The sequence below is a fragment of the Narcine bancroftii genome, chromosome 11 (genome assembly GCF_036971445.1).
Source record: "Narcine bancroftii isolate sNarBan1 chromosome 11, sNarBan1.hap1, whole genome shotgun sequence".
Taxonomy (NCBI): Eukaryota; Metazoa; Chordata; class Chondrichthyes; order Torpediniformes; family Narcinidae; genus Narcine; species Narcine bancroftii.
Genome location: NC_091479.1, coordinates 94,588,837 through 94,611,453, shown reverse-complemented (window position 1 = coordinate 94,611,453; position 22,617 = coordinate 94,588,837). Strand labels below are relative to the sequence as shown.

The following is a 22,617-nucleotide window of genomic DNA, read 5'->3' as shown; positions in this document are numbered from 1 at the left end:
AACTTGAGAATATGACAATAGTATATAGAAATGAATAAATGTATTCCATTAGAAAAAAAATAACATATAATTTAAGAAATAATATTACAATATTTGAACAAATATGGGAGCCATACATGAAACATAATAGAGAAAACCTACCAGGGACATCTACCATCTAAAATGACAGAAGGAGAAGAGAATGAAAAGAACTGACTCAGTGGAATTTCTTGTTTATTTTTATTGAGTGACAACATTGTTTGACGGGTTTAATGTATCTTAGATTCTGAACTTTAAATGAATGGGAGGGGAGGTAGGGAGGGTGGGATGGGAAGGGGGGGGGGGATAAAACGACACTATATATTTGAAAAGGAAAATGTATGTATCTTGATCAATGTGGTTTATAGTGTGAAAAATAAAAAATAAAAAAAGACCTGCATCCAGTCCATAGCCCTCCATACCCCTCCCATCCATGTACCTGTCCACATTTTTCTTACATTTTGAGCCTGCATTCGTTGCTTCTGCTGGCAGCTCATTCCATACTCCCATCACTCTCTATGCGAAGAGGTTCCCCTGATGTTCCTTCTTCGCTTCTCCATGTTCACCTTTAACCCATATCCTCTAGTTTGCATTTCACCTAACTTCAGAAAAAGCCTTCATGCATTTCTCTTTCTATACCCATCAGAATTTTATATCCCTTTATCAAATCTCATTTAATATCAATGTAAATACATTTATAATAACCGTGCATAATCATTTTTACTGGTTGCTAGAACATCTGAACAAGACTTACCGGTACGTCCAAATGCTGTGGAATTATTATGAAAGCTGCCACTGTTTGACTGAACTAATATGTGGTACAGCTCTCCTGTCTCCAGGTCATAGAAGGTATGTTCATGCGCATGCTTCGGAAGAGAACGGAAAGAGATCTGATGTCCCTTGTGGGATAAGATCACAGTGTAACTATCCACATCACCTTCACCAGGAGACCAATTCACCTTCAGGCCCTTAGTCACTCCATTGTTTGTAACATGAATGTTTTTAACTGCACTGGGCACTGTAGAAAGAAACACACGCACACAAAAAAAGGCAGTAATTGTTTTTATGTACTACAATGGCTTACGAGGATGATCACATTTTCTGGACAAATAGATGGACATTTCTGTACAAATCTTTTGTTAAACATTACACTTAGATCATTCTCAATCTAAATGTCCACATTACTGTGCCAACTATCAAGTACATATTAGCCTTTTTTTTAAATTTCAAGATGCAGTAAGGTAACAGGCCTTCTGACCCATGAGTCTGTGCTGTCCAAATACACCCATGTGACCAATTAACCTAGAAACTTTGTACATCTTTGGAACATGAGAGGAAACCAGAACACCTGTAGGAAACCCACAGAGACACGGCAAGAATGCACAAACTCCTTGCACAAAGTGCCAGATTCAAACCCAGGTCACTGACTCCACATCTCTCCAGATTCACCTACATGATAGGGACACCGGACCATGGCCAATTAATTGACCATTTAAAAAAAAAATGTGGGTGGATATGAGAGGATCCAGAAGAAACACACACACAGTCACAGACAGGACCCACAAACTCCATATAGAACAACAATGGAGGTCAGGATTGCACTTGTGAAGTAGCAGCTATATTTGCTGTACCACTGTGCTGCCCATATGTTATAATTGTACAGTATTAAAAGTTTGACTAAAATATAGCAATATTTAGTGAATGCACCAATAATGAATTTCCACTCCATATTTGATTTAAAATATGAAAATAGATGGCATTAGTCTATAATTTATGAATATTCAATAATAGAGGCCCTCTTTTAAGCACAAAATCTTTTGTTAAACATTACACTTAGATCATTCTCAATCTAAATGTCCACGTTATTAACTTTGGAAATCGGCTTTACCTTTCGGATATACTCCACTGGGATGCTGTCAATCTAATTGAATTTACCTGGAAGGTTTGGGTGGAAAATAATTTAATATTACCTTCCAAACCTCTCAGAAATAAAAATAAAATTGAACAATGAAGAATTTGCTTCCTGTATACTTTTGGGTGGATTTTATGGATTTGGGGCTGATGATCATGAAAATCACTTTAAAACCATCCTATCAATTAACAATTTTTAGATATAAAACTGTGATTTCCTGTCATGTTTTAAGTCTACTTCAAGCATACAAAACTATGAAGTCCAATGTGCCATTAAAAATTAATTTTCTACATTCATACATGGACTTCCTCCCTGCTGATCTTGGTGAGGTCAGTAATGAATCTGGTGAAAGGTTTCACCGGGACACTACAACCATGCAAAAGAGGTATCAGGGCAACAGGAATCCTTCAAAGCTGGCTATTGTTGGACACTGACATGAGAGGCATCATATGCTGAATACAAATGAAAATCAATGGCAAAATAATTTTAAGTCAGTTGAGCAAACACAACATGTCAGCATCACTAAACAATTAAACCGATGAAATTGAATAAAAGTTAATTCAATGTTTCTCCAGTTTCCTACATGATACAGCAAACCTGAAATTATCTTTTTATTCAGATTGAAGTTGTCGATCATAATCCCTGACTTTTTTTTTCAGGAAACAAACCTTTTGAAAAAAATTGATATTCAGTGTAATTAGGAGATGTGTAAAGCACACTTCAAATGATTTGCCAGTTTCCATCAAGTCAAAATAACATTTCCTCAGAATAAATTAAATCTATGCTGCACTTGATGTACATAAGCAATAGAATTCCACCTTCTCCATAGTAATTGAGAATGGGGATTAAAACTGCATCTTCTAACATTATATGAAGAATATACAAAGCCCATGTCCTTCCTACCTGTACGTCCTTCAATGAAGGCGGCACGCTGAAGGGTCCCAATCCATGTTGAGACTAAGATTTTGTAAAGGCGCCCAGGGGTTAAGGATGTAAACTGGTGTGCAGTGTTGCTCAGTGTTATTGGGAGGAAAGCATTCATGTCATTGAAGAGTAGCTGGATCTCGTATCGATCCACATCACCGGCAGCTGCTTCCCAGGTAACATTCAGGGTGTCAGTACTCCTGTAAGCCACTGTCAGTGACCCGACTGCAGCTGGAACTAGATAGATAAGAGTGGAAAATTTTTCTAAACTGGCAACACAAAATGGGAATTTCTCACACAAAGGAAGAATTAGTCAGATCCAAAGAAAGTCTAGCATTTATTTTTTAAAAAAACCAGAAATGTTTGCACCATTGCAAATGCATACCTTGATATAAATAGATTTATGGTAGGTTTTGTACATACAAGTCAATAACAATAATCAAGCTATGGGAAGAGACTCTAAGGAAACATCTTTCACAAATTGAATCTCTCTCGGTCATTTTCCTCAGAGGATGCTGTTGTGGTTGGTCGCAAAACAATCAAATAATGATTGACAGGTGATTGCTGGGAAGTTGCAGACATATTTAATTTTTTTCATAAATGTAGAGATACAGGATGGTAACAGCCCCTTGTGGTCCATGAGCCTGTGCCACCCAAATACACACAATCCTCTGCACATTTGAAACGTGGGAGGAAACGGAGCTCTTGGGGAAAACCTAATGTACAAACTCCTTTCACACAGCGCAGGATTCGAACCTGGGCTGCTGGCTCTGTGATAGTGTTGCATTAACCACTCAGCTAACTGTGCCAAAAATAAAGTGTTTAAATATGTGACGGAGTATTGTAGTAGATTCTAAAGTAGATAACTTTGGAGATCAGAAGCTCAAAGTATTAAACAAAGTGTGGAACAGGCTTCCTTTCAAAAATAGCTTTTAAAGCTATGCACGTCTTCATTAGAAGAACATCGAACAACAGAACATTACAGCGTACTACAGGCCCTTCAGTCCATGTTGCGTGCCAACCTAGAATTAAAAGAAATTGAATATTTTTCTTTGATTTCCTCACTGACAAAAGGCAAAGGAGGAAAAACCCAACACCCAACCCCAACCAACCAATTTTCCCCTGCAGCCGCTGCAACCGTGTCTGCCTGTCCCGCATCGGACTTGTCAGCCACAAACGAGCCTGCAGCTGACGTGGACTTTTACCCCCTCCATAAATCTTCGTCCGCGAAGCCAAGCCAAAGAAAGAGAAAGAGAATATTTTAGTCAAAGGAAATTTACTGCTGGTATTTCTTGACTAAAGCATCTCTCAGCTTAATCTGTTTTTGCCCTCCCACAGAAGAACCAAAAAAGAACCCAAGGAAACAGGAACTGGGGGAGGTTACCTTCCCCCACCTCTCAATGAGATTGTAGTTAATCTGTCCCAACTCCTCTTTCTGGACCAATTCCACAAAATCCTCAACTTCCCTTAACTTTCAAACCTCTTCTCTTTCTATTCCACTTCACAACCAAATGTGTTTTGCGACCAACCACAGAATTAATTTACAAATCCATATGCCACAATCACCTAATGACTTCAATCCCAATTACATTAACATAAATATGCATTTAAATACAATCAGAAATTTGAGATCAGCCAAATCAGAGCTTCCAGTTTTCTAATTCCCTCTATTGCTGTTGATTTCATATTGGCACCCAAGTCCAGCAATGCTTTTATTTTAAAATTATCATCCTTGTTTTGAAATCTCTCCATCTCGGTACCAATAATTACCTGCAGCCCCAAATCACACAGGGCAATCTTGCTTCTTGAGCACCTTCCCACTACCATCGCCCCTCCTTCCCAACCTCACAATAGCAGCCGAGACATCAGCTACCAAGAGTTGAGCTCCGGTATTTCCACTCTAAGCCTCTGTACCTCTTTACCTCTAACACGTTCTTTAAGAACAACATCTCTGTTAGCACATTATTACAAGCAGATGACTTCACTAGGCTTTTCAACTGGAATTTTCCAATTATTGCAACAGATTTTAGGCTTACATGTTCTTCCTGTGGCCAGGTCGTATGCTTCATATTTCCCACTCTTGGTGCTAACAGTAATGCTGTACAGTCGTCCCGGAATTAAGTTCAGGAATATACATTCATTTTCAGACTTTGGAACATCTAGGCTTTTGCTGTAGTTGTAACTGTTCTTGATCGTTACTATATAACAGTCAAAATCCCCTGTTGCATCCAGCCATGAGACTTTCAGGTAATCGCTCCTTCCCGAGTTGCTTACTGTGATTCTTTGAACAGCTGAAGGTTCTGTGTAAGGGAAAGATGCCAGGAGGTTCATTTGTAATGAACAGTTACTGAGCTAGCAAATTATGATTGCTACCATGCATTGCATAACAGTAGAGTCATCTGCATACCATTGTTAATGACATATAAACTATTTAGGCAAACACTATTGCATGATAACAAATTTGGGGCTGTTAATAACAAATATTCAAAAATTACACTGGACAATAAAGATTTTGCTTCTTGAACATTTTTGGGTGTATTTTAAGGATTTGGAGCTGCTGCTCACAAAAATCACCGTAAATTTTTTCTATCATGTACCATTTTGTTTTGAAATACCGGTAACTTATTTTTGTGATTTCATGTCATATTTTAAGTCTACTTCAAGCATACAAAACCATAAAGTGCAACATGTCATTGAAAATTCATTCTCTGGTTTTGACCTTGGACTTCTTCCCTGCTGATCTTGATTCAGTCAGTGACCATGGAAAAGTGGTATCAGGGCAATTGCAATCGATTAATGCTGGCTATCGTTGGACTCGAACACGAGGCATCAGATGCTGAGTACAAACAAAAATCAGCGGCAAAACATATTTAGGTCAGTTGAACTAACGCAACGTGTCAGCACCATTATGCGATTAAACATGCTAAATTTAAAAATTTTTAAAGTTTATTTAATGTTTCTCCAACTTCCTACGTAATATAACAAATCTGAAATGATCTTTGTGTTCAGCTTGAAGCTGTTATATCATAATCTCCAATTTTTTTTTTCAGGAAACAAATCTTTTTAAAAAATGTGTTGTCCAGTGTTATCTGATTCAAGATTAAATAAAACTGTGGGAAGAATACAGCACTAAATTGTAACTTTTAAAATACTGTACATGGAAGCAGGATTTAACTTTTCTTGAAAATTTTCATCCACCGTTAATCTGCTTAATATAAAAATTGACATAAATCTTTGTTAGCCACAGGTGAGCTAAAGCTGTGTCTTTATTTAAGAAGGCAGCAAGGATAATTGAGGAAACAACAGGCAGTGAGCTTTATGGAATAGTTATTGGAAGGGATACTGAAGGAAAATAATTATTTGCATTTGAGAAGGCAAGGTCTGATTAGAGATAGTCAGCATGGTTGGAACACATGGAATCCAGCACGAGTTAGTAAGTTGGATACAAAATTGGCTTGGTGGAATGAATCAGAGGGTGGCTATGGAAGGTTGTTTTCAGATTGGAGGCCTGTGACCAGTGGTGTGATATACATGCATGACTTGTGTGATAGTACAGATCTATCACCAATGTATATAGTTACAGTATCTAGACTGTGCTTACAGCGATTGACTGAGAGCTAAGCCACGTCTACTGTCTGGGCCTGAAAGGGTTGTGTCCCTAGCCAGGTCGGATCATTCCGGACTGGTCAGCCACCTGTGAAGAGCTCCTGTCTTTTGCTAATAAAAGCTTTGGTTTGGATCAACAAGTCTTTGATTCTTTTGACGAGCTCTACAACTTGGTTGATAGTATGGTTAACAAGTTGAAATTTGTTGGTGATGGTGGATAGTGAAAAAAAAAAGTTGTTTTAGTTGCAGATAACTAGGAAAGTGGGCAAGGAAATTATGGAGAGAATTTTAATCAGACAAGTGTGAAAATGGTGCAAATTGAAAAGTTAAGCCTGTGCAGGGCATATACACAGTGAAAGCTATGGTCTGGGGAGTATTGTTAAACAGGGAGACTTTGGGCTACAAGGACATAGTTCTCTGAAAGGAGTGACGCAGGTAGACAGGGTGGTGGTAAAGGCATAGCGCGTGCTTGCCTTCATCAGCCAAGGAGGCAAGTTCTTGAGTTTGGATCTCCTGTTCCAATTGCACAAAACATGCTTGGAGTATGGCATGCAGTTCACCACACTGTAGGAGAGGCAGCATTAAATTAGAAAGGATGCAAAAAAGATTCGCAAAAATGTTGCCCGGATTGGAGAGCTCAAGTTACAGGGAGAGTTTAATCAGCCAAGGTGGCTGAGAGGTGACTTGATAGTTGTCTACAAAATGATAGGAGGCATGGATAGGGAAGATAGCCAGCTTCTGTTTCTCATTGGTAGGGATGTCTAAAATTCAAACGCAGAGTCTTATATTGAGAAGGAGAAGATTTAAGTGAGAAATGAAGGATACATTTTTATTTACAGAAAAAATAGTATTTGTAATGAGCTGCCAGAGGTTGCGATGAAGGCAGGAATAGTATCAATACTTAAGGGACATCTGGGCAGATACTTCAATATGTATCGCATGGAGGGATATGGAATTAATGGAAGCGAGTGGGATTTCTTTAGAGAGGCAAGATTGTTGGTAGCATGCTTCTACGTTGAACAATATTGTGACTCTAAGGGTGTGACAAAGAAATTAAAAATGTGGAGGTCGACCCTGGCCAGGGGAGGGGATTTGGCAATTGAAAGGCTGAGGGGGTGGTTAATGTTTATTTATCACACCACTGGTGCTACAAAGTGACCAAAATATAACTAACAACTTTTCTAAGACCAAGGTATATTGAAAACATTCCTCCCATATGGCACAATGACAGCCCAGCAATGTTAATATGAAGTAGCTGAGTGATAACATTTTAAAGCGTTGCTTGCTAAGCTTAATAGTGAAAACTGTACACAAACACACTGACCGTCATTGTTTGAAGCACTAAAAATAGCTACGTACTTGTCCTCTCGTGAATAACGGTGTAATTTTCATATTTCCCACTTCTGGTGGTTACAGTCACATTGTAAAGCCTTCCAGGGGTGAGTGACCTGAAGGGAACCTCGAAGATGGTTTTAGATACAACATGAGACTGGACAATTTTTCCTTTGTGGGACAGGGTTACGAGATAACTATCCACTTCGCCAGATGCTGGCAGCCAGGAAACCAGAAGGTAATCATTGTTGCCATGGTTATTCACCATCACACTGGGGACACTTGAAGGAACTGAGCACAACATGAAAGGAAAATATAAATATTACAGATATCTCATTATGTATTGTGCCTACATTATTGTCAATCCTCTCAGTTGAGAATTCTGAACTTGTATGCTCTTGCATAAAAATAATTTAGTAATGTCTAGCCAAATGGACATCATAATGAGTGTATTAATTAAACTCCCAAACCACTTAGCTTGCAGCTGTATATGTAGATCAATGGTTCTCAACCTTGGACTACCAGTGGTGGCGGGGGGTGGGGTGGGGGTGGGGGTTGGAGAAGCAGAAAAAGAGCTCAAGCCCCTTCCCAGAACACTGATGGGGTTTTTGTTTTGTTTTGGTCGGGAATTTTTTTTTATTGTTGAGAATTTTCTTTTCTTGCCATCAACTTTACAGCCGCCTTTTCCACATTACTTGTTATTACTTCAGTAATATTTGACCACCTGTAACAAACTCATGGGGCATCAGTGGTCTGTGGACGCCAGGACAAGAAACATTGTTATTGATAATCCAATGATTAGGTGCAAAATTCACCCAGTGGAATGAGTAACTCAACAGTTAATTAGGACATTGAATGAAACAGTTCTTGTTGAATATCTAAAACAATTCTTAATTAGTCTTTCCATCTTAAACCAGTGCCCGATTTCCAATTAGAGAAGCAAATGGGATTCAATAGTTTAATAAATGTTAGGATGAAAAATTGACAGTAAATTATTTATAGTGCTATGGGAAATAATTTTAATTGGATAGCTCTATTAGATAATAGGGTTATGAGTTAAATGCCTTCCTACTACCTTCCATATTTAATAGCTCTATATTCTGGACCCTGCTGATCCATAATCTCGTTCCATACTGTGCAGTAAATTTAGTAATGAAATAATGGAGGAGAAATCATTCATCTTCACTTCTCTCCTCATTTCCTACCTGTTCTTTCTTCAGCTAATGATTGCCTTGAGGAGATCCCTCCACTAATCGTTGTAACAACCACCGAGTACAACCCTCCGGATTTCAGAGAATGGAACAGATACTGATTCGTTTCACTTGAAACACTTTCATTCTTGATGACAATGTTTTCATGAATGAGGTGGATCTGGTAACTGTCGATGTCCCCAATCGCCCGAGTCCAGCTGGTGTGTAAACTGTCGGTCATGGCTCGGTTTGTCACATGGAGGTTAGAAACCTGAGCAGGAACTGAAGCAAAGAAAAAACAAAACAAATCAAGAGCACCTTTCCTGTCACTTATTTGTATCAATCTTAAATGTACTGTAATATACTCGTGTAATAGTCGATCCCACGTAAAGGTTGACTCCACTATTTTTGGACCCAGCTGCCTGGCCATCCGAGCTCCCGATGCCCTGACAAAAAACCCTCTCCCTGGCCGCTCGCCCATCTGAGCTCCCAATGCCCTAACTGTGAACCCTCACCTCAGATACCTGGATATCTGAGCACCCGACGCCTGAAAAATTGGGCCAAAAAATTTGATTATTACACGTAATCATAAAATTGACAATATACAATAAGATATTGAAGAAAATCTGCTCTATCATAGCAGTAGTATATTAAACCCTAATGAATAGATGGCTCAAGTGAATAAGGCAACTAACGTGTCTACGGGTGGTTCTGCAAACAGCAAGGTGTTAATGAGCAGATAATTTTGCAGATGAGATTAATATTGACCAGGATGTATTGCACTGCACATTTATTTCAAGCAGGTGAAACAGAGTTTGTAACAGCGCTATATTTATTTAGAAATGACAGCGCTGCCGGAGATGCTGTAATAGCCACAGGTGTGCACCTGCGGAGAGAGGGAAGTGGAGACACAGCGCTCCGCCACAGGATCAAACTTCTTAGTCCAACTGCTGTCAGCTCCATACAGGCTTGAAATGGCCTGTTAAAGGAGCCAATGGTGGTTTATTTTAAAATCCTCTGGCCATAGGGTCTGAGCCCAAGATGGTGGTGCCTATGTACGGCAGCAGCCAGCAGGGGTTGCAGACTCCAGGAAAGCAGAGGACTGGCACAGGGGCACCAGGAAATGGGGATATGTAATTACATCCGTCAAGGTCATCCCAGTGACCTTGTCTATAAAACAGTCCAGAGCTACAGTCTAGCCTTCCAGGTTCGTCTTGCAGAGAGACAAGACCTCTTAGTGTACATATTAGTTTATTAAAGCTGTCTTATACTCGCACTGCTGGTGTGGTGATTGTCAGCACAGAGGCCACACCCTGTTTGAAGAGGAGAAGGAGAGGAGATGACCCATAGGAGAGTGACCACAGCAGCAGACCAGCGAGGGGCTCTGAGGATAAAGAACACGCAGGCGGCGGTCTTTTGGTGACTCCAGGCGAGGATCCTATGCAGGCTGCGGGCTACTGATGACTGTGGTCAAGGGACTCGCATCAGACTGGCTTGAAACTGGCTGAAGGGGTATCAGGTATCAGAACCAGGATGTGAGAAGGTGCTGAGGGCTTTCTGATCATGTTGGAGGTTCAGACCTGGACCTTGGGATGCTGATGGACTGAAGGCTGTGGACGGTGTGGAAGTGCTGAAGGTGACACTGACTCTGGGAAGACTCTCTTTTGCTTCTCTTCCTCAGACTGTAAGGGACACTAGGCAATTTGTGCTGATGAAAAATCTTTGTCTGCCTTATGGTTGACTAAGGAAATTTTGTGTCATATCACATTCTCAGTTTTATTACATGACAATAAAACAATCTTAAAATTTGAATCTTCAAAACTAACTCAGTTTGCAATGAGAGTGAACTAATTCCACATTACCTGTCCTTCCCTCCACAGAAGCAGATTTGCTTAGCTGGCCACTAATGGTGGTAACAGTAATGGTGTACTTCCGACCAGGCACCAGACCAGAAAAACTGCACTCTTTGGCGTCTTTGGCTAAACTTTTGTCCATCGCTTTTCTCGAGGTGTCCTTTAAGGATACAAGGTACCTTTCCAGTTCTGTCACAGGTGATGTCCATGATACAGCAAGTTTAGATTCATCCACATGTTTTATCCGCAGATGATTGACCACCTGAGGTGCTTTTCAATAAAAGTAAGAAAGGTTAATGTATATGGCTCACATGCAAATTAAAATAGACCACTCTTTTTAAAGCAGCAAAGAGTTGCACAGTACAGAAGTGAAAAGCAATCTCTTCAGAAGGAAATCGCCTCATTTAAAATTCCATCCCCAATTTAGGCTCACATTTTAATCAAGTGTGAGATCCTTATCTTTTTCTCCTTGTCTTTGCAGAATATACTTTGTTGGTTCAAACTGTTGAGATTCCTTCATGATGGGGTTGTGATGGAATAAACTGTTCTGTATGATATTTCTAACACTATGCAACTATCTGTCAATTCCAGTTCCAAATGGGGAAGAGTAATCAACTAGGATAAAGTGTTGCTGAATGATTTAAGACATGACTGCCAGGACAAGTTTCACTGCAGTCCTGTATCAGGATCGATAAAGACTTTTCTAAACTTTCCCCCTTCCATTCTTGATTCAAATTGTGGTCAGAGTAATTAAAATAAGGCACACACTAAATAAAATTAATATCTAACTCAGGGTACAAAAGAAGATCATTATTGTAGCCCCAGGAGATGTAGGCCATTGCAAATCACCCCCATAACACTAAGCTGTCAATGCAGAACCCTCATGTTAACCAATTAACATGAAAACACAATTCATTTGAATGAGTCTATTATTTTACTTCAAGAAAAACAAAAGTGTATAAAAAGTGTATTTTTCAGAGAGAAATTCAAATGAACATTTTAGTTGTTGGCACGCTGACATTTTATGAAATAATTTTAAGGTGGCTAGCTTTTAATCAGGCAAGTATATGCCAAATATACATCAACAAACTTTACATGAGAAAGCTTTCTCATCAAAACACACCATGGTATATCTCAATTACCCCAACTATCTTGAAAAGTAAATACAAGAATGGTAATTCTGGATTTTTTCCTCCATTTTTGTCAACTGTTTGAGAATTTAGAGCATTTTCTGTTTTATCCCAAATTGTCAGGAAAGGTAGAAAATAGGAAAAGATACAGGAGTTTTAAAAATTATGTATTGAAATTCCTTGTTTATTTGACATGAACAAAGCCCCCTAATGGAGGAATCATGAAAGCACATAAAAGGGGAATTGCCCTGCACATAGTAGATTTACTAGAATGATACCAGGAGTGAAAAGTATACGAGGAACGATTTTCAGCTCTTGGACTGTACTCATTGGAGTACAGAAAGATGAGGGGTTCCTCCAAGAGGCATTTCAAATATTGAAAGGCCTGGACAGAGTAGATGCGGCAAGGATGAGTTCCATGGTTGGGGATTCAAGGACAAGAGGGCATAATTTCAGGATAAAAGGGCGTCAATTTAAAATAGAGATGCAGAACATTTTCTTTAGTTAGAGAGTCATGAGTCTGTGGAACTTGTTGCCACAGGCAGCTGTGGAAATGAGGTCATTGGTATATTTAAGGCAGATATTGATGGATATTTGATTAGCTAAGGGTACGGAGAGAAAGCCGTGGAGTAGGGCTGAGTGGGTGGATGGATCAGCTAATGATTAGAATGGCAGAGCACACTCAATGGTCCTATTTCTACTCCCGTATCTTGTGATCATCATGTATGAGGCTTGAATAATTGAGAAATCTGTAATGTTTCTTTTATTGTAATAGAGAAAATTTGATTATTTAAAAAAAAACGATATTATCTATAAAATCAAGACATTGTGAAGGCATCCAACCAAAGCTGTGACAAACTAATCTCTGACTCCCTCTAGTGGTCAGGAGGATCACCAGCACTCTATCATTACAAATTCAATAGACAAAGCCATTGGAAAGGGGCTAAATTTAAAATGATGGAAATTAAAGTAGGGACAAAGGCACACAAAATAAGTTAACTGGGATAAGGAGTTACCACAGGCATGGGAACTATTTAAAATGATGATCAGAGGAGTGCAAGGGAAATATATTATATTAACAGTTACCTAGAATGTACAATCTAATGATAAAACACCCTGAATGAATAATGAATCAGAGAAAAGTGAAATTAAAAGGAGGAACTAAACACAGAATTGAGAAGAGGTAAATTAAAATACAAAAAGGGATGATAAAATTAAATTATTAATTAAAAATAAGGAATGAATAAATAAAATAAAAATAGATGTATAGCACCACTAATATAAGTTTATGTAAAATGTCAGGAGACTGGCATGAATATTTTTTTCACTGATGGAATGACATTAGATGACAGGAAACAGGAGATCTGAAAATGTTCCAGATCGGAGCTTAGTACATATCTTGGTTAGGATGCTGGCCTAGCAACCTCTGGAGGCCTGGGTTGACAATCTAACACCAGTTCAAAATACATGATAGGAGCAGAGGCATCAAGTAGATAAAGTATGTAATGTTAAGTGACTGTGGCCACCATATTGGTAGGGTGGAGACTACGAGCTGTTCAACTGTACAATATAGTAGAATCCATTACATTAGTAGAGTGGAATAGCTGGAAGAGTTCTGCCTCCAGCTCCCATGACCTGGATTCAAGCCCGAGTTCCAATGCTGCATTGAATACACAATATTGAACAGCATTGATGATAAGTGGTTGAGGTTGTGAAGCTGGACAGAATGAAAAAATGCATCCAAACAATTTATTATCTATTTCTTACCAGTTCTTGCACTGCAATATGCCTTATTTTGTAACACTCCACTCTTCACGATGACCACAGCCTCATAGAGTCGCCCGGGGATGAGACCCAGATCTTTGATCTCATATTCTCTGACGTGTTTGTCCACAGAGGTACTCAGGACAATAGCTGATTGGTTGAGGAGCTGAATGTGGTAACCATCCCAATTCCCAGTAGGGGGCTGCCAGCTCACTCTCAGAGAGTTTGTGGACCCATTACTTCCCATGACCAAGTTTGAGACACGATTGGGAACTGCAATAAATGACAATCCGTGGTTGAAGTTTAATTTCATTTGTCAATGTCCAATTGTGCAAATCCTCATCTTTATTATTTTAACAAAAAAGAAAGAGTGTTAGGGAATGTTAATGAAATTATGATAAAATATATCTTAAAAGGGTAAGATTTTAAGGTTTAGATATCAGGTCACATTTCACAAACAAACATCTCATTTGCCATGCAAGAGCTAAGCAAGGGTAGACTTTGTGTTTACAGTTGGCTTTGCAGAGACAAATGAAAGTGCTTGTGAGAGTTTCATAAGTAGGTGTTAATGGACCAGCAAGTTTGAATGGTGTCCAGGCTCAAGAACGGAGAAATCTTTTGCTGCTATTCTAGTTGAAGTTTGTTGTCCTAAGAGGGGCCATGCGGTTTTGCAAACAGAGAGCAACTAGGAGCATTCTGCAGCAGTTTGTGGTAAAGGCTACAAGTTGGAAAACCTGCTGCACGACCCCATTCCAAGATGAGTTTTGAGTTCAGCCTATTCTAAATCTCTGTAGTCAATTGCAGAGGTTGTGACTGGTTATTCTGTTTCTGCTGGAATAGGGGAAATAAAGAATATCTCCTTTTGGTAACCTGGAAGGAGAGGTTATCTTTTGGAGAAACCCAAGAGGGGGAAAGTTTCTTCGGTAAGACACTTCAGTTGCTGATTGAATGAGATCACTTTGTGTGTTCAATGAACAACAATCTCTCCAAAACCAATGAAGACCTTCCTGAGTGGTAACAACTTAAGTTAAAGCACCAGAGCCTGGTGAATATAATAACTGTTTAATTCTGTGCACAGTATGAAAATTGCCTGACACCAGTAAACTTGGAGGAGTGACAAGTGAATGATTGGACAGTGAAAAAGAACTTTCCTGAACACACAAGCATTACATACACGTGCACTTAGAATTAGAAGGGGGCTGTTAGGTTGTTAAATAGTAATAAGTGTTGATTTTACTATTATGCATTAAGAAAATAAATCCTTTTTTAAAAAAAAAGTAGCCATTGGCTGGGTGAATTTCTGCTGATTTTTGTGCCTTTTGGGCTTGTAACTGAAGGCATTTTTTTCCTATTTTGTCTGATATTTTCCCCAAGACAATGATGCCAAAAAAGTGGCCAAATTAGGTAGAGAGAACTTTTAATCCAGTGATTCTCAACATTATTTTTTCACTCACATACCAATGACAGAGCACCTATGGCATTCTTTAATTGTTCCAAATGCTTAAATCACTGGTGGGGTTGAATTCATTACTTTCCACCACAAATCTTTGAATCAAGTTAATATTTAAATAGGGAGGTGGGAGGGGGAGGGGAAATGAGGGTGGTATCCATTTCTCCCCCTAATAAATATATTTCCTCACATATTTAAAAAAAAAACTTGGAAAAGTTAGAAATGTTTAAAATAGCCTTGTTTTTCTAAATATGTAAAATACAACAAGTACATCAATGTTTTTGACACAAACCCTTCAGATTAACATGAGGTTATAATAAAAATATTAACATCTTTTTTTATATTCAGGTGCTGCATATATTATTTTTATAGTCCGTGAATATTAATTGAACAGGAAAAATCAAAATCCTAGATAAACTGCAGAAATCTCCCATTAATTATTTGGCAGAGCTTCTCAAACTCTCAACATTTAACATTGAGAAGAGCAGCTAAAAGAAAATATTGACAATTCGAAAATCATCCAGGAATGGAGATCTATCATCATTGCTACACTGGCTCGGGATCAAAATCCTGTCATATTTTAAACAGTCATGATTTAACAAGGCTTCCCATTACTTCTTCATAAGGACAACTAGTGATGTGCATTCAAGGTTAATACTTCCAACAATGCCTACAGCCCCACAACGATTAAGCAGAAGCATTCTTTAATAACAGCCCTCTGACGATCTTACCAGTTCTGCCGCTACTTGTTGCCATTGCCTTCAGTTTCCCTCGATTGGTGATGACGGTAATATTATACAATCGGCCTGGCGTTAAACCTTGAAAGACAGCTTCTTGTGCTCTTGGCTGTAAATTCTTGGTTTCTAGTACTGATCCGAAGAAAGACAGCGAAACATCATACGAGTCAACATCACCCGCAGCTCTCCTCCAGGAGACCATGAGACTGTTCAGGCTGCCATTATTGGACACAATCACAGAAGCAACCTTTGCTGGGGCTGAAATCATGAAAAGATCTGTTGCAGCTTTCTATATAGATCAAGTGAGGATACAGCATCGAAAAAAGTTATATAAACAATGTGCAGTTAATAATCAGCACGTCACAATTCTTTCTTTGGCTTGGCTTCGCGGACGAAGATTTATGGAGGGGGTGAATGTCCACGTCAGCTGCAGGCTCGTTTGTGGCTGACAAGTCCGATGCGGGACAGGCAGACGGTTGCAGCGGTTGCAGGGGAAAATTGGTGGGTTGGAGTTGGGTGTTGGGTTTTTCCTCCTTTGCCTTTTGTCAGTGAGGTGGGCTCTGCGGTCTTCTTCAAAGGAGGTTGCTGCCCGCCCAACTGTGAGGCACCAAGATGCACGGTTTGAGGCGAGATCAGCCCACTGGCGGTGGTCAATGTGGCAGGCACCAAGAGATTTCTTTAGGCAGTTCTTGTACCTCTTCTTTGGTGCACCTCTGTCTCGGTGGCCAGAGGAGAGCTCGCCATATAACACGATCTTGGGAAGGTGATGGTCCTCCATTCTGGAGATGTGACCCACCCAGCGCATTTTTCTCGTAGAAATATCTCCATGTCACATTACGCAGATTATAAGCATGAAACTTCCTCACATATTTAATCTTCTAATGATACTTAATCACATTTCATTCTTCCCAAAAATGAATTGTTCTCACCCAGAAAATTCCTATTAATGGCATAAATATACAGAGAGAAGGCGGGGACGGAGTACCGAACTTTAAGATCAGCCATGATCTCGTTGAATGGCGGAGCAGGCTCGAAGGGTCAAATGACCTACTCCTGCTCCTATCTTCTATGTTTCTAATCCTGACACTCACTCCTATGGCCGGAGGACTAGAAAATATATTTGGATTTTTGCACAATTAAAACAAATTTGCTCTTAAAAAAAAAACCATTTCTGCTTGATTTGGCAACATGGACGACACGTGGAACCAGAAGCCAAATAGACCAGCTGAAGAATGTGACTTCACAAGGAGGAAGTAGCTTCAGAGTTCTCAGATATAAAGGATCATGTCCAATATTGTATCTATAGAAATCAAGGTGCAATCCAACAATCTGTGAAATTACCACGTGATCGTTAGTACAGAGCGTTTGAAACACCAAGCCAACACTTGCTTTTGGTGAATTTAGCACCAAGCTCAAATCAGCAGCGTAATCACGTTCCGTCTAATGACCAGGCCAACGATAGCTTTGCGTTAGGGCTGTGCACATCACTGCACTCAAATGCGCATTTACATCAAGATGAAACTTTTTTTTTAAACTTTATTTAAGATTTTATAAAATGAATAACATATAGGATTACATTTAAAAAAATTAAGAATAAAATAATAAAATTACAATACAGTATCAGTAATCTAAATAAACTATACCCTCCCCAATAATTATTACACATTAATAACCCAACTCAAATTAGTCTAACCCCCCCTTTCCCCCCAAAATAAAGAGTGAAGAATTAATAAAGTTAATAATATATGTGAGAAAAAAAAACCCACTTACAAAAAAAACCAAAAACATAACCGATTAAAATACTAACAAAAAGAAAAGTAATTAATACTAAGATATCAGACTTAAAAAACATATTTAAAATCAAACTTAAATGCATATATTTAACAAACAGAGTTAAGATGAAACATATATTTAACTCAAACTTAATATAAAAAATTAGTAAAGTTAGTAACATTTTCTATCAAAAATTCTTAAACAATAATCAATTCTTAAAAAAAAAATTGTGGCATGAAAAAAAAAGATGAAAAAAAAACTTTCTCTATAGAGATAAACCTTCACCAAATATCAACTAACTTCACATCTATCATCATATTAGTCACATAAACCACCATCTTAAAACAAAATTCAAACCTCATTAAGCATTGTACAATTCAATTTTAGTACTCTTCCACCATTTTTCCCTTTACTCTTGAATAGTTATCCAATAAAAGCTCCAATACCACATTTAAATATCCCCAATCATTACGTTAAAATTCAGATATCCAAATAATAAAAACACATCTACAACGAAATCTATATCTTCAACAAATGGAGCATAAACCACAAACAAAATTCAAGCCTCATTAAGAATTGTACAATTCAATGTATAACTTTCACCATTATTCCCTTCATTCTATAACTAAAATAGCAAAATAATACAACAGAATTACCACTCCTTTCACCTTAAAGTTAAAGAAAAATTAAAAAAAACTTATCCATCCCATTCACATTTAAATTTCAGATATTCCTTATCTACTGAATAAACTTTACAAAAAAAACATCAATTTTTTTGCTTTTTAAACAATCAAATACTTTCTTATGCTTTTTAAAAATATTTAATCAAAAAAAACCCCTTCACTCTTTTATCTAATAATACAAAAAAAAGGAAAAAAAAACAGGTAGGAGGTTAAAAATACCCCCTCCTGTCTAAACCGCGCAATACGGTAACTCCCCCCCAAAAAATGGGTGTGAGATAACTCACACGTAGCAGATGACTTTCAGGAAATAGTGCCTATCCAGTTCTCTCCCCCAACTCTCACTTCATCTTAAACTAACATCATCATTATTTAATATCCCTTTTTTTAAAAACAAAAATTAGAAAAAAAAAGGACAACTCTTCTTTTAATCAGCTCCAACTGCCGAGTCACCATTACAACCATTCCTTCTTGGAGCACGGCTCTTTTCTTCCATCTCTTGTCTCCTTAGAGATCGCGGCGGACTATGTCTCTGTTGAAACTGAGTAATTGGCAGCTCTTGAGCAAATGCTATAGCTTCCTTTGGAGAATCAAAGAACTTTGGATGGTAACCATCTTGAAAAACCTTCAAAACAGCTGGATATCTAAAGGTTGCCTTGTAACCTTTCTTCCACAACAACTCTTTAGCAGGATTGAATTCCCGTCGTTGGAACATAACTTCTTGACTCAAATCCGCATAGAAGAAAACTCGATTATTCTGAATCATCAAGGGTGATTTTCTCTGTTGTGCATTTCTAATAGCCACTCGTAAAATTATTTCTCTGACGTAATAATTCAAGCAACGAACCAAAACAGGTCTTGGACTTTGACCTGAAATAGGTCTTCTACGCAAGGCTCTGTGAGCACGTTCCAGTATTATACCTTCTGGGAAATGTTTTTGACCCAGCACCTGCGGAATCCATTCAGTAAAAGATTTTCTTGGGTCTGGTCCCTCCATACCTTCCGGCAAACCAATAATCTTTATATTGTTCCGTCTGGATTGGTTTTCCAAATAATCAATCTTTTTCACCAAATTTTTATTTTGAGTTTGTAAGTCTTCGACCATTTTGGTCACATCAAAAACTTGATCCCGTATTTCGTATATATCTTCTTCACACAAATTAAATTTATCTCTCACTTCAAGCTTAAAAGCTCCAAACTCAGCCATCTGTTGAGAATGTATTTTCACCAGAGTATTAAACTGTGATAGTACAGATCTATCACCAATGTACATAGTGTATATAGTTACTGTATCTAGACTGTGCTTACAGCGATTGGCTGAGAGCTAAGCCACACCTATTGCCTGGGCCTTAAAGGGTTGTGTCCCTAGCCAGGTCGGATCATTCCGGACCGGTCGGCCACCTGTGAAGAGCTCTGGTCTTTTGCTAATAAAAGCCTTGGTTTGGATCAACAAGTCTTTGGTTCTTTCGACGAGCTCTACATAAACCTAGTACCAAGTACCGATGTAACATAGAGCTCTACATCCGAACACTGTACCTCTCTCCTGGGATCCATTTCACGCTGAGTCCCAGTGTCTTTCCTGCAGGTAGGCTCCAAAACTTGAACTTTTGGAAAATGTAGTTTTTTGATGATCTGTTGTCGTTTTTTTTTTGCTCTTTTTCACCAATTGTATCATCATAAGTTAAATTAACAGCACTGAAATTATCTAAACTTTTAAAGAATTTTAACGGGCATTTCTAGACAAAACAATAAGATAGAGTCAGGAGAGGATTGGAAGGCACGTGTGATCCTTACGCCATCTTGCCACGCCCCCCAAGATGAAACTTGATTGCCACAGCTGAGTCCCACTTTGTTTTGGCTTCTTGCCAACTAAATAGTTAGATTTTAAAGACAATCCACTAAATCCTCTGTTTACTGATCATGAATCACCATCGTACACATTTACTTTAAGATGCTGTTTGTTTAAGTCTTAGTCCTTAAAAATGACAAATGCCCAATATAGAATCGAGAGCAGCTTTCTGCACAATGAGAAATGAACTATAAATTGTAATAAATACAACATTCATTCAAGTGGTAGAATAATATTCCCATATCTTTCATTTTATTTAAAAACTGGATCAATATGCAGCTCTAAAGCACTTGGTGTCTGTGCACGTGGTGATGATGTTAAATATAAAAAGAATATTGACATGGCATTTCTTCAGTTACCTGTCTGGATGTATTTGGAGATGAAATCTTCAAGTTCCCCCGCCACACTGATCACTGTTAGGTTGTAGAGTCTCCCGGACGTCAACCCAGTAAATTTGTAGCTGGTTGTCAGGTTTGAGAAAGTGTACTTCTGAACCACGTTCCCTTCGTACCCCAGCGACAGAATGAAGTTGTCCACTTTTCCAGAGCCAGGACTCCACACAATCGCAAGGCTGTCCGACTTGCTGGAAACCTGAACATCCTTCACTTTGGAGGGAGCTGGAGAGAGGGAGGAGAAATATATTCACAAGATTAGGGAGTTAGCCTTTGAGGAGAGATTGTCATTGGAATTTAGAAGAATGAGAGGGGATCTTATAGAAATGTATAAAATTATGAAAGGCACAGATAAGATAGAGGTAGGTAAGTTGCTCCCATTGGTAGGGGAAAGACCCTATGTCCCTAGGGGACATAGGCTCAAGATTCAGGGTAGTAGATGTAGTTGAGGAAGAACTGCTTTTCCCAAAGGGTGGTGAATCTGTGGAATTCACTGCCCTTTGAAGCAGTGGAGGCCTCCTCCTGCTTCTATTTCTTATGTTCTTGTTTGGATGATTTAGTCCACTCTTACTGAATGCCCATTAGAAAGGATTGTCATTGCAAATGTTAAAATTTAAAAGGCTGGAAATACTTCAGTAATTTGGGCAACGTCTGTGGGGATAAAAACAGTCATCATCTCAGATCGGCATGATGCATTTACCCTACCTTTCTTCCCACTTGCTGTTTGACCTTTTGAATGGTCCTGCATTTTCTGAGTTTAAAAAAAAATGATTTCCAACATCTGCAGTGTTTTGCCTTCACATCATTTCCAATAACATCGTTTTTAAATAACAAAAGTCATGGAACTTTGGAGGTGTTTATTGGTTTTCAATATTGTAAAACTTCTAATAAAAGTATCCTTAACCAAGTCCTCACCTCACAACCACAATATTATACACGTTCATACCACATTACGTTGTGACTAGGAAAAGACCATTTGTCCTTTCAGTTTTATCTATCAAACTGCTCCATGAGGTCTTTATGGAGCTGATTGTTCTACAATTGGTTAATGGGTCAGACATTTGAGCTTGTTACATCTTTGAAGTTCTTAAGTACAATTTAAAAACACAATTTGCAAAATGTCTGATAGGAATATACAAAGTCTCACTAAGTTAACAACTTCTTAGTGTCACTCCTCAGAACCAAAATGAGAATTTATCGTCATGAATTTGTTCTGCGACAGCATCACAGGGCAAACATTTCTATAAACCACATTTCAAAATAAATAAATTAATGCAAGAACAATAAAATAAAAGTCCAAGTCAGGTGGTGTCTGTGGTTCATTAATCACACAAATCCAAAGCGTTTTTCATTTGGCAAACTTGACACTTACTTGTAAATCCAAAGGTTGTCGGTCCATCGCGACTCCTGTTTCCGGACAGTGCCTTAATGGCAAAGCTGTACCTCGTGCCCGGTGTCAAGGCCTGAAAAGTCGCTTCTTTGGAGGGGGAGCTCCCTGGAACGAGGAGGCTGCGAGTTTCTCCATCACCTTCCCCAAATAATCTAACCTCATACACATCGACATTCCCGGCAGATGGAGTCCAAGAGACCTGGAGACGAGTGGAAGTCGTTCTGCTTCTCATCACCTGGAAGTTTTGTGGTGGTTTCGGGTCTAAGATGTTTTAGAAGGATCAAGATGGAGTTAAATGAGACAAGGAGACTTTAAACATTTCTGTCAAACCAATCTCTCAAATGATGTGCTCTTTGTTAAAAATCTTTCTGCATTATTGAAACTTAAATTTTTTCTTTCACTAATTGCAATTGCATATATTTCTTTATCTATCCTTTTTATATTTATTATCTCTTTTCCAGTCTTGACATACTGTAATAATTTAATGTGTACAATTGTAATTGATGTACAATTGTAATTGGTTCCTTACACACTAATTTGGCTACAACAAGCAAGAATTTCCATGCATCTGTACATTTATACATAACAATAAAAATCTGATCTCATTCGAACAAATA

General features: G+C 38.5%; 1 protein-coding gene across 3 annotated transcripts in view; it reads right to left on the bottom strand.

Annotated features, from left to right (window-relative positions):
• The window catches only part of ptprb (protein tyrosine phosphatase receptor type b), a 96,484-nt gene that overhangs the window by 38,018 nt on the left and 35,849 nt on the right, over positions 1 to 22,617 (bottom strand). For all 3 annotated transcript variants that reach the window (XM_069904072.1, XM_069904073.1, XM_069904074.1), the window contains 10 exons: positions 21,983 to 22,261; positions 20,578 to 20,835; positions 15,911 to 16,174; positions 13,733 to 14,002; positions 10,845 to 11,105; positions 8,998 to 9,264; positions 7,820 to 8,083; positions 4,891 to 5,154; positions 2,834 to 3,091; positions 773 to 1,036 (listed from right to left, as the gene is read on the bottom strand). In XM_069904072.1, the coding sequence (XP_069760173.1) occupies positions 773 to 1,036; positions 2,834 to 3,091; positions 4,891 to 5,154; positions 7,820 to 8,083; positions 8,998 to 9,264; positions 10,845 to 11,105; positions 13,733 to 14,002; positions 15,911 to 16,174; positions 20,578 to 20,835; positions 21,983 to 22,261 (2,649 nt within the window). The remainder of the gene's footprint in view (positions 1 to 772; positions 1,037 to 2,833; positions 3,092 to 4,890; positions 5,155 to 7,819; positions 8,084 to 8,997; positions 9,265 to 10,844; positions 11,106 to 13,732; positions 14,003 to 15,910; positions 16,175 to 20,577; positions 20,836 to 21,982; positions 22,262 to 22,617) is intronic.